Source organism: Hemicordylus capensis, chromosome 4 (assembly GCF_027244095.1).
Source record: "Hemicordylus capensis ecotype Gifberg chromosome 4, rHemCap1.1.pri, whole genome shotgun sequence".
NCBI classification, from domain to species: Eukaryota; Metazoa; Chordata; class Lepidosauria; order Squamata; family Cordylidae; genus Hemicordylus; species Hemicordylus capensis.
Window position 1 is genome coordinate 143,622,425 of NC_069660.1, and position 12,652 is coordinate 143,635,076.

General features: G+C 44.2%; 1 protein-coding gene across 4 annotated transcripts in view; it reads right to left on the minus strand.

Annotated features, from left to right (window-relative positions):
* RO60 (Ro60, Y RNA binding protein) overlaps positions 1 to 12,652 on the minus strand; it is a 35,044-nt gene that overhangs the window by 12,443 nt on the left and 9,949 nt on the right. For all 4 annotated transcript variants that reach the window (XM_053244047.1, XM_053244045.1, XM_053244048.1 and 1 more), the window contains exons 3-8: positions 12,120 to 12,340; positions 11,782 to 11,928; positions 9,083 to 9,220; positions 8,095 to 8,211; positions 7,114 to 7,227; positions 4,951 to 5,097 (exon numbers count right to left, since the gene is read on the minus strand). In XM_053244047.1, coding sequence (XP_053100022.1) covers positions 4,951 to 5,097; positions 7,114 to 7,227; positions 8,095 to 8,211; positions 9,083 to 9,220; positions 11,782 to 11,928; positions 12,120 to 12,340 — 884 coding nt within the window. The remainder of the gene's footprint in view (positions 1 to 4,950; positions 5,098 to 7,113; positions 7,228 to 8,094; positions 8,212 to 9,082; positions 9,221 to 11,781; positions 11,929 to 12,119; positions 12,341 to 12,652) is intronic.

The following is a 12,652-nucleotide window of genomic DNA, read 5'->3' on the forward strand; positions in this document are numbered from 1 at the left end:
ACCACACATACTGATTTCAAAAGATCCCACCTCCCCTTTGCAACAACACTGTGAACCGCCCAGGGACTTGCAAATGGGGCAGTATAAAAATGGGTTAAATAAACTACAGGTTACTCACCTGTAACATTGGTTCTTCTAGTAGTCATCTGTACTTCTACACATATGGGCTATGCGCCTGCGCAGAGACCTCGTCGGAATCTAACCAGCATTCAAAGTTTATTACGGTCTATGACAAGCTAACAAGCTTGATTTCTCCTGCTTTGGGTGGGAACTCCGCCCCCTGCCACTATATGCGGCTGCGCCACTCCTCATCCCCTCAGTCCAGCTTCAGCGAACCCTGCAGGGAGAACTGGAAGGCGTGTAGATGACCACTAGAAGAACCAACGTTACAAGTGAGTAACCTGTAGTTCTTTAACATGGTCTCTGTCTTCTATACATACGGGCGCATAACAAGCAAGCACCCAAGGAGGAAGGAATTAACAGAGGCAACATGTAAACAGCCAGAAAAAAATTGTTTTAGGACAAGCGAATTCAACTGAAAATAGACTGCAGGACACTCCTGCCAAATACAGCATCATTACGCACTCTAATATCAATAGTATAATGCTGAATGAATGAATAGGGTAAAGCCCAACTAGCTGCCTGACATATAGTGCCCAAAGGGACCACACGATCAAAGGCAACCGACCTAACAGAATGTGCCTTCACAGTAGCAGGCAACTGCATATGGGCCAACTGACAACAAAGTTCAATAGTGGAGACTATCCACCATGACATAGATTGGGCTGAGACTTGGAGCCCTTTACATGGCCCATCGTTTAGAACAAACAAGGAGGAAGACTTCCTCCACTCAGCCGATCTCTGAACGTAGAAAGACAGGGCCCTTCAAACATCCAAACAGTGTAGCCATTTCTCTGTATCCGATGAAGGATTTGGAAAGAACACGGGTAAAGTGAGTGGGGACGAGCGGTGAAACATCGACACCACCTTTGGAAGGAATTTGATATCCGTCCTGAGTACAACCTTGTCTTTATGGAACTGCAGGTATGGTTGGTTGGCCCTCAACAAACTCACCCTCCTGGAGGAGGTGATGACTACCTGGCGACCTTCCAGATCAAGAGACGAGGGTCAATAGAAGACAAAGGCTCAAAGGGTGGCCATAGAAGACCAGCCAATACCACGGATAGGTCCCAGGCTGATGACATGACCAGATTGTCCGGGAACAAGTGTGTCAGACCCTTCAGGAAGTTTTTAACCATTGGATTTTTAAACCAAGAAGCCTGGTCAGAGGGAGAACATGCCACAATGGCAGCCAAATATACCTTAAGGGATGTCAGCTTCAACCCAGACTCCTTAAGGGACAATAGATAGGTACAAATGTCTTGTACAGATGGATTAAATGCATCAGACTTGTTCAAGGAAGCAAAAGACATAAAGCGAGTCCATTTGTAGTCATACATCTTTCTTGTGGATTGCTTCCTAGCAGCCACTAAAACCTCCTTCAGTCTCAAGGGAGAGTCAGCAGGACCCACCATGCAGTCAAATGGAGGAACCGAACACCCAGGTGTAGCACGCGTCCCTGTTCCTGAGACAACTGGTTCGGCAGGACAGGTAGACATCACCAGTCCAGCGCCATGCACTTCAGGGTCGAAAAACAAGGCCTCCTGGGCCACCACCAGGCTATCAGGATTGCCATGGCCCGATCCACCCTCAGTTTGTGCAAGACCTTCGGAATGAGAGGAAACACATAGAAAAGGGCCCGTCCAAGACCGGACAAAGGCATCTCCCAGATAACCTTCACCCTCTCCTTCTCTGGAGCAGTAGAGGGCACATTGTGTATTGTCCTGGGAAGCAAACAGGAACATCCTGATGTAGCTCCCACTCATGGGAGACCATGGTCATCCTGCTCAGAGTGTCTGCCTGAACATTCAGCACACCTTGGATATAGACCGCTGGAGGCGATACCCTGTGTGGCAGGCACCAATGCCACAGGTCCAGAGCCAGAAACAGAAGGTTCCTCGAGGACGTGCCTCCCTGGCAATTAATATAGGCCTTTGCTGTTGTATTGTCTGTCTGTATCAGCACCAAACGACCCCCCTGTAGGGACAGGAAGCCTTTGAGAGCATTGAAAATGGCCAACAGCTCCAAATAGTTGACGTGCCGAGTCCGCTCCGCAGAGGACCAATGTCCACTCAGACAAAACCCGTCCATATGAGCCCCCCAGCTGAGCTCCGACGCATCCGTTGCAACAATCCTGCTGGCTGGAGATGTTTGGAAAGGAGTACCAATACTTAGGTGCTGAAACTCCATCCACCATTGCGCCATCGCCCGTACTCAAAGAGGGGGCGAGTGTTCTAGATGGCCCAGATCCTGAAGACAATCAAACATATCCAAAAACCACCTTTGAATGATGCACATCCGAAGGCGCGCTTAAGGTAGAACATATGTACTTGATGCCATGTGGCCCAACAGGCGTTATAGGAAATGCATGGTCTGTGGGTCCCCGGCTAGGAAAGCAGCAGCTAGTCTCTGGAGAGTGACAATGCAGCCCATCAGTAGGAAGACTTTCTCAAAGGTTGTGTCAAAAATCAACCCAATGAACTGAATTCGACAGGTGGGCTCAAGTTGAGATTTTTTGACGTTTACCTGGAAGCCCAACTCCTGTAGAGTATCAATCATGATCTCGAGGGCATCCAGAACTGCCCATCTGGTACTTGCCACGATTAGCCAATGGTCTAGCTATGGCAGCACCTGTAAACCTTGCTCCTGCAGAAATGCAGGGCTGCAGCCGAGTCTTCTCCCGAAGTTGTCCAATTTTTTGCCTTCTTTATTGCTCAGTGTCGACTGGCTATGGCCTCTGGTCCTCTGTAAGGACGCCTCCACAACGACTGAATTCGGAGTGGGATGATTTTTCAAGAAGCCCATGTCATCCTCAAACTGCACTCTGTAGAAATTCTCTAGACGTCTATTTAGTTGAGAGTGTATTAGGCTTCTTCCAGGGGCCTTCATAACCTTTAATAAGGACAGATTTAAGGGTAAGGCAGCTGGTACTTTGGCCTCTGAATCGATCAAGCTGAATAAGGGGTCCAGCTCACTTTTCTGTTGATTGCCCAGGTTTATACCCAAAGTCGAAGCCATACGGGCCACATAAGCTGTGTACATTTTGAGATCCTCCGATGGAGAGACAGGCTTAGAGTCTGAATGGATATCGAGTGGGGACGACCCCATGGAAATAACCTCAGAGTCTGGAGAGCTATCATCGCTCTCATATGCAGAGTCCGGAGGCACCAGCTGGTCTTACGTTGCGGGCATCAAACCCAAAGGGGAGCCTGGTGCACTACTGAGATTGTCCGGTACCAAGGCCGGAGGATCCAATGGCAACACCTGGGCTGGTACAGACTCTTGCTGGAACGCCATTATCAACGGAAATGGTTCACTTCGGTCAGCTCGATCCCGAGGAGAAAGATGTGGCAAGCGGGAATGCGGTCGTCCTTCAGAATGTGAGGGAGGCTCACGCCAAGCCCTTGTTGCCACAGGCTGTCCATATACAGGGTCTTCCAGGTAGAGGGACCCATACCAAGGCCGAGTATAATCTGAGTAGTCCGATCTATAGTCCGGCTGTTATCGATCATAAGATCCAGCATCTCGGCGCCAAGCACCATAGGAAGACTCCACTTCCAATAAGGGGGATTGGTACTCAAGTATTCGATACCGATACTGATTTTCCCAGTGAAGATCCTATTGATAAGATGAGCAGCAATCTTCTTGATGCCATTGAGGGGGTGATCTTCGCCTAGGCAACCACAAAGCACCTTCTTCAGGCTTGGGTGGAGTGTAGGCTTCATCTTCAGACGAAGCATACACTGGCTCATCCATCGCAACTGATGCTCTGCTGGACCGCATCCGCTTGTTGCTCACGTCGAATGACTCTGCCGCCAGGGGTGAACCAGGGTGTGTCGATACCAATTACTTTTGCACTGGGCGATCCAAGGCCATCCTGGTCTTCTTAGGCACTGGAGCTTCCGATATCAGGACGTCTTCCGCCTTTTTCTTTTTGGGAATCAGAGGAAGATGCTGACCAGCCGGCAACTGTCTATGTAGTTTCAGCTTTTTCTTCTTAATCTTTGACGGTGACCCCAGGGAGGCCGTCCGTGCAGCCGGAGGCTCATACGAAAGGATCTCCTTTGAATGTGCCCTTTCACTTGCATCCACTGAAGGCCGAGCATTCAACCGTGTCGATATTGGTACCGGTGTCTGGTTTTTGGTCTCCACAGCAGTAGACATAGCACAGTCAGACGGTATCGATGCAGTCATTTTCAATGTCTGTTTTAATGATAAGGCTTCTGATGAATGGAGAGCCAAATCCCAGAGGGTTGCACGCAAGTGAGAAGCCCTATTTCTGCGAGCCTGTTTTGTAAACTTCTAGCAGTGCCGATAGGTCTCGACAATGTGGGATTCCCCCAAGTACAAGAGGCACTCGGTGCACATATCAGGCGAAGGGATCTTTGATCTGCACAGACACTTAAAGTTCTTTGTGCCTGGCATACACTTGGAAGGCCAGCAACGCCAAAGAAAAAACAAAGAAAATCAAAGAAAGAAAAATTAAGAGGTTAGGAAGAATAAACAAAGAGACAAAACAAGGGATATCTTTGATCCTACTAGTTGCCGAACTGAAGACTCCCCGATGTTCGCTGAAGCGTGGACGAAGAAAGACTGAGGGGATGAGGATTGGCGCAGCCGCATATAGCAGCTGGGGTCGGAGTTCCCACCCAAAGCAAGAGAAATCGAGCTTGTTAGATTCCAATGAGGTCTCTGTGCAGGCGCATAGCCCATATGTGCAGAAGACAAGAGAACACGTCGAAGAACTAATAAAAATAAAAGAGTATGCATTTCAAAATGTAGTCATTTTCTACAGAACTAACTTTACACCAATATACAAAAGACATTTACCTCCCTATATTTCCTTAAGGCTGTGGCAGGATGAATTTCTCCAGCAAAAGTCTCATTATCCGTAAATACAATAAAGACATCGGCAGCTACACCTGTTTTTTGAGCCCATAGCATTGGAAGCGAACAATCAGTGGCACCCATTGGAATCTAGGATAAATAAACTATGATTAAGAGCAGAACACTAGACATTTTGTGTTGGAACCATGAAGTGTGCATTATTCAAATTTTCAGCTATGATTATAGCTGAATAGATTATGTTGTGTTATATGCACATAGTTCTAACACAAGAGACACCCATGGGAAAATTAATGTCCACCTACATACAACCAAACTCATAATCTTCTTTCACATTCTGGCCCTGTTCAGACATCACAACGAACAATAGTTTAATTCTGGTTCTGTGAGATATTCCTCGGACTCACATGCTCCCCGCTGCCCTTCACAAACAAGTGAAGGAAGCTTTAAAGTCCTATCCTAGCTTAGAAGAAACTGGACCTTGCTTTGACATCTGAATCCAGTCCCATAGCCTGGTGTGTGTTTTTTTGGTAAACTCTGGTTGAACTGAATTCAGAGGTTACAGCATGTCAACCAGGACTGGAAGTTTAAATATTTCTCCACCTGAACATAAAAGGGAGGGCTGGAGCATGCAAATTCAAGCCTCACAAATGGCATAAGAACCAGGATTAAATCATGGTACTGTGGAACATCTGAACCAAGCCTCTCTCTAGCAAACTACTTACACATTAAGGATGTGCAGCGAATTGCTTCACTGCACATCCACGGGCAGCGAGGGTTTCCCTTAAGAGAGACGGGCAGGTCCTAACTGCCCGTCCTCCAAGCCCCCACTGGCTCACCACAGCATTGTCTCAACGGAAATACTTCCGTGCAAGCGGAAGCTTGTGCCTGTTATCCATCTAAAAAGTTGCATGGAGTATGCACATAAATGGCATCTCTGTGTAAGGGATGCCAAGGACACATCCCATCGCTGCAGCATGGCATTTTAGAGGGGCAAGTGGCACAAGCTGCCACTTGCACGGAAGTATTTCCATTGAAACAGTGCCGCAGCAGGCCAGTGGGGGCTTGGAGGATGGGCAGGTAGGACCTGCCCGCCTCCTCTTAAAGGAACCCCTCGCCCCAGGCCTAAACATTTTGGTTTCAAGGAGCGTTTTGGCCCCTCTCCAAATGACCCATTCTAATATGAAGCACGAACTAAGAAGGGCAGAGACTGAGCTCTAGAGAGCTGCCACAAACTGCAAGATGCCCTGTCACTCCAAATTAGAATCTCTTTAGAAAGCAATGCAAGATCTTATTTGGTCTCGCCTTTGGTGGACCGGTTTAGCATAAAAGGAAAAAGATTGATCACATGCTTTTTCCTGATAAAATTCACTATGTCCTTTACATTCCCTTATCAAATGTTTTGGTTCATGACTACCACCACTTTAGCCTTTCTTTCTCACAGTCCTCCCACTTGTGTCTAAAACTCCATCACTGAAATCCTTCAGTACTCTCATGGCATTGACATGAAATGCTCTCCTCAAATCCCTACATTGGCTGTAGACTCATTTCTTCAAGGAAGAGTCATGGTATTTGTATTTAGGTCTGAGGTTTTTTGTTCTTGTTTTTGCAATGTAACTCAGTAAAATGCCATGTACACAGAATGGTGGTTAATAGCAACAATACATTTTAGTTGTATCTTTTAATACTATATTTTAATACTTTTAATATATTTTAGTAATATATTTTTAATACTAGAACTATATTTTAATAATTAAATTATTTAATAATAATTTTAATATTTAATATAATAGTTCTATACTTTAATACTAATCTCAAAACAGCTGCCCCTGTTTTGTGATCATGTTTTTAAATCTGTAGATTGCTTCATATATTTTGGTGGGTTAGAGTAGAAGTTGTATTTACATTGTTCCAATCATAATTTGTGACTATATACTAGTTATGTTAAAAGCCTAATTAAAAAGTAAAAGCATCCTCTAGAAGTGAAATGAATACATGAAGATTGCTTGTTTAGAAAAGATTTGTCTGAAATGAGACAAACAGATATAAAAACTGAAATGAGATAGATATGAAAGCAGACTTTCTTTTAGCAATTTAGCTGTGTTTTCACAAATAAAATTAAAAAAACAACATAAAAGCTTTACATACCTCAGACATTTTCTGTAACACTTGCGGTAATGTCATGTCTGCAGTCACTGGACATGGGACTATTTCATGGGAAAAGGCAACAATATGGGAATCTTTTTCAGTGCGTGCAACAACCTGGTGAAAGAGTCAAGGGAGAAAGTGAGGTCTTAATACAGTTGCCCTTTTTTTTTTTTTCAGAGGGTGGGTAGAGTCCCAAATGCTATAAAATCTCCTCCTCATTCTTCTCTTGCAACCCCAGCTCAGTCCCTTCTGCTGCCTACCTCTCAGCCCCCACCTGCCACCGCTCCCCGCCTGCATTCTCCAGAAACGCCATCGCCATGTGATGTGCATCCTGGCCATGAGCGTGGCAACACTGCTGGGGCTACAAGCAGAAACATTGCAGCCCAGCACAGCCACTTTTCTGCAGACTGCCGGCAGCACCTTCCCTGTCATTTAAAGCAACCATCCTGCCCTTCGGGGAGTGCACAGACCAGTTCCGTGCATATCCCTAGATTCAGGCTGACACTGTCTTGGCCAAAGAAGTTGCTCTAGCAAGAGATAAAATGACACACTCCAAAAGGCACATCCCCCCAGTTAGAACTTTGGGAACAGAAACATTACTGGGTGTGTGTGCGAGAGGTAGAGGGCAGAAGAAGCTACAAAAGAGTGGCAGGACTGGAATGGGGAGAGGAAAACAATTCCCCCGCCCCCCTGCAAAAAGCATAGACTTTATTAGTGGGTTTCTCCAGGAGAACTCTATTGTAGCTTTTCTTTAAAGATTTGTATGTTTTACAAATCTACTTCTATCTTTTAAATCCATATTTTTAAAAGCATGATTCTCTATGGTGACACAAGTGCCTCCCTGACTCCCCAGCTGCCCAAATTTTTACGTGTGACTCAACCGACACAGTAGACAAAGGACGTGTTCAGGTTTGAGAAAGAAGACAAAACCACCTCCTGCATTCAAATCTTGGCAAGGGTACAAGAAGATATATATCGTACCATACACATTGCTGCAGCAACTGTACTAGCATTCAGAACGCTACCCAAAACTTTTTGCAACATAGAGCTGCTGATGTCAACTGCAAGCAGGAAACGCTTCTCTGTTGGGTCTACTGCCTAGAAGAAAAGAAGAGTAGGAAACATATCAAGAGGCCCACTTATTATGATTGCTGCTTTTGTAACATGGGGCCCATTTGAACCAATAATATCAGTCAAGGGAATTGCTAATTTGCAGAATCAGAAGTAACCAACCAATACAGTACAGATAAACCTTAGGGTTATAGATGTTCTTCTTTCCAACCCATCTCCCTCAACCAAATAGTAAGCCTCCCAGAACTCAGCAGAAAGTGGTAGCTGAAGAGGTATATCTCAAGAGTGGGTCTCCTGGGGTCTTAAACTGGGTTAAAAAATGAATAAGAAATGGGGAGGGGGATTCCCAAAGGTGCTGATAATTTTCATAAATTAAGTTATTCACTATTGCCTGACAGTGTTTCAAGTGTGAGATGCTCTTATTCAGAAGCAATTTAAATAACATTCACCTGCACCTTTGGGAATTCCGCCCCGCCCCCACACAATGCACCATTTTCCGCCTCCTTTCTCATTCATGATAAATAGCAATAGCAATAGCACTTACATTTATATACCGCTTTATAGCCAGCGCTCTCTAAGCGGTTTACAATGATTTAGCATATTGCCCCCAACATTCTGGGTACTCAAAGGAGACAAAACTAGCAGCTGTCTGTCCAGATCATAGATAAGGAAAAATCAGGGGTTGAGAAGTAAGGGAAGTCCCAGGAGATGTACATCCTGTGACTCTGGATCATATAAATGTTCCAAAGAACTATGACCATCCTGCCTCTTACAAACATTCCACATACCCCTCAATACAGAATACCTATCCAAAAAGCTATACTAAAAATATGACAACTATAACAGACATAGTGTTGAACAAGGGAAAGCTCCTGCATCAATAATATCCAACAGCTACCTTGAAAGTTTTGTAAAATGAAGCATCAAGAGCTTCCAAAATATCCTTGTCAGGTTGCCAGCGAAGTTTTCCCCGACAGCCACGTTCTCCTTTGTAAGTTTCCAATGCAACCAAAATGTGAAATGGATGTATTCGAGCCTGGAAAAGAATATAAAGATGCATCCTCAAAAATAAGCAAAACCAGTTTGATAATGTGAAATTAAATGTGACCCAGGTTCTTTCTTTAATTATAATTTCCTCCACTACTACTATTCATATACCACTTTTCAACAAAGTTCTCAACACAGTTTACGAAGAAGAAGAAGAAGAAGAAGAAGAAGAAGAAGAAGAAGGTACTTCCTTGTCCCCAAAGGGCTCACAGTCCAAGAAGTAACATAAGGGAGACCCTAGCAATAGCCACTAGAGGAAAGCTGCACTGGGGCTAAACAAGGTCAATTGACAAGGAAGCACTATCTAGCCTTATCTATAAACATTTCTCAGTTCCAAAAAAGCCTAGAAGTGAGTACCATGAAGTGCAAAGAATATTTTCTCCCTACCATATCTAAACCCGCTGCAAGCTTTACGCAAGGCATTTAGATTGGAAGTTGCAAGACTGGGTAAAGAATGAAAGTATTTTGGGTGATGAACAGGCTAGTTTTAGAACAGGGCAGTCAACCATGGACCATGCCCTGGTATTACACTCTCTGACTGAGAAATATAGCAACAATCCCAAGTCCTCCTTATATGAGACCTTTGTAGATTTCAAAGCAGCCTTTGATTCAATCTCAAGGATAAGCCTCTGGGGAAAACTCAGAGACACTAATATTGATAGGTATTTACTCTTTTATTCAGAAGCTCTACATTAACACCAGTAAGTGTAGCCCTTGAGGCTCACTTTCATGTTTAATAACTACTAGTAAAGGAGTTAAACAAGGGTGCATTTTGGCACCCTCCCTGTTCAATCTTTACATAAATACCCTAGCTAATAATCTCTCTCATCCAGTGCTACATCTCCCAGCTATTGCAGGAGCAGCTATCTCAATCCTGCTGTATGCTGATGCTGCTGCTATCATCTCACGAACTCCAATGGGCCTTAGGAGAGCACTTAGGCTCTTTACAACTTACTGCAAACTTGGTAATTAACTTCCAGAAATCCAAAGCAATGGTCTTTGGCAAGAGGCTTAAGATATGGTCATTGTATAAAGCAGGTCAACAGTTTTAAATATCTGGGTGTGGTTTTTCAAGCCACTGGGTCATGGAAGGCCTACGTGGACTATGTTGCCCAACAGGCACAAAGAAGCACTTCAGCAACATCTATATATTTAATTCTCTTTGGACATGCGTGCCCAGGATTTGGCGGCGGAACTCTCGAGACATGCTGCAAGAGTTCCGAAGTGAGGACTGAAGGGGAGAGAGACAGGCAGAGGCGGCGGGCGGGGAGAGAGACAGGCGGAGGTGGCAGGTGGGTGGGGAGAGAGACAGGCGGAGGCGGGAGAAAAAACGGCGGTGGCGGGGCCTGTCTTGGCTGCCCGCCGTGGCTCTGTGTGGGAGGAGGAAGGGGGGGAGGAATGGGAGGGGAAGAGGGCTGGAGAGAGCAGGGACGGAGGGAAGGGGAAGAGAGGAGAGACCGGGGGAAGAGGGAGAGGGAAACAGCCGGCCACAAAGCGCAACACAGATGCTCTGTGTGGGGTTGGCTAGTTAAGATTATTTAGCTCCAAAGATAGAGAGGTTATCCCTGCAGCATTAAAGTTATTTGCTGCTAAATCATTGGCCCAACTTTTGTATGGTGTACAATTGCGCACCTACCCTAATTATAGGCCACTGGAGATCATCCAATCTAAGTTTATTAGAGTATTCAGGGCCCCTCAATGTATCTCCAATGCAGCACTGAGGCTGGAAACAGGCCAATAGGTTTCAATCCATCTGGACACAAGCACTGATGGGTAAACTGTCATCACTTGGCCTTTCTACTGAACATTTGTCATTCCTAGATTACAGTCAAGCCAAGGCAATTCTCAAACAGAGGGACTTGGACACTGAACATCAGAACAATTTAAGCTCCATCTTGGAGACCATAAGAGGGTGACTTTAACCTGCTAGCTAGCTATTGTCCCTTTCTTTACCAAGCCATTACAGGGTATTCTTCAGAGCAAGGTATGATGCCTTACTGTAAGCAGTTTTATCTGGAAGCTTTTTGAAAATCTCTCTGGCAAGTTGGTTTTGCCCATGGCTCAAGTGAGGTTGAATCTGTCCACCATGTGCTGATGTTTTGTCCTTTTTATAATGATAGCCAGTGCAGTCTTATTTCTCCCTTGCTATCATGCTTTCCCGACCGGACTGCTGAATTGTATGCCATACTCCTTCTTGAAACCTTCTTTCACCTACAATTTTGTGCAGCTTCTTTTAAGATCCATCAACAGCTAATTTCTAGCCCTTCTTTTTAGATGCTGCTACATGAGGCTTCTATGTTGGTGTATTCTGTATGATTTAATTCTTATCTGAATGCAGTATCGTGTGTGTGTGTGTGTGTGTGTGTGTGTAACTGATCAATGATCGTAATAAAGCTATTCATTCATTCAAATAATCAAGCTTTCCAATTCAGAAATACTCAAGTACAAAATAAATGCAGAAGCACCTTCAACACTGATTTTCTATTAGTGAAACAATTTAAGAACCATCATAGACAGAAGACATTAGAACAACACACAGAAAAATTATACCTTTTTAAGAAGTTTTTCATTTCTTAGTCTTTCACAAACTATTGTTACTTCTGGGCTTCCTGGTTCTAGAACAGAATTTGCTGTCATCTTTCCTAGATTCCTCAACATTGCTGTTAAGGGCATCTCCTGCAGCAAAGCTTTCCACACCTTGTAAAGAATGGGATAAAAGGAAGAGAAAAACATGGTCTTTAACCTGAAGATTGATATATAGCAATTCAACGATCAGACAATTTTCCATCAACAAGTTAACTACACATAACTACTAGCCAAGTACACAGAACAAGTGAGACAAGCTGATGCAATGATGCAAAATATTAATGCTTATATAGTTTACTCACCTCTTTTGATTTCAAATGACTTGTCAGAAGGTGTTCCCGAACTAAACTATACTCTTCTATCAAATGAATCACTTCTACTTCATCCTTTGTATGCTTCACCCTCTCTACTGCCTCTAAATATTTTAATAGTTTTTCAGTCTCAGTAGAAAATGTATTGTCTTTATATGCTTCTTGCACTTCCTTCCAACCTTTCATTAAATACTTTGTGACCACAGCAAGGCCTGTTGAAAGAGGGGGGAGGGAATCCAATTCAGTAATCCTTGCAGAACACCTTGTTAACAGGATGCTTCAAAAAAGAGGCATGTTCCCCAAAACCTTTTGCCAGTTATCACAACAAATAACTTTAACCAGAGCCCAACACAATTGCTTTAGGTTATAAAATATATTTATCTTGAAACAAACAATATGAATTCCATTTGAAACTTAGAAATCTGACAATTGCTAAGTCAATTTTGCCTTGATTTCATCTGTAATGAGAGACATTGAAAAGCGCAAGACTGATAATTTTACTATGCATTAAATATATGTGTATA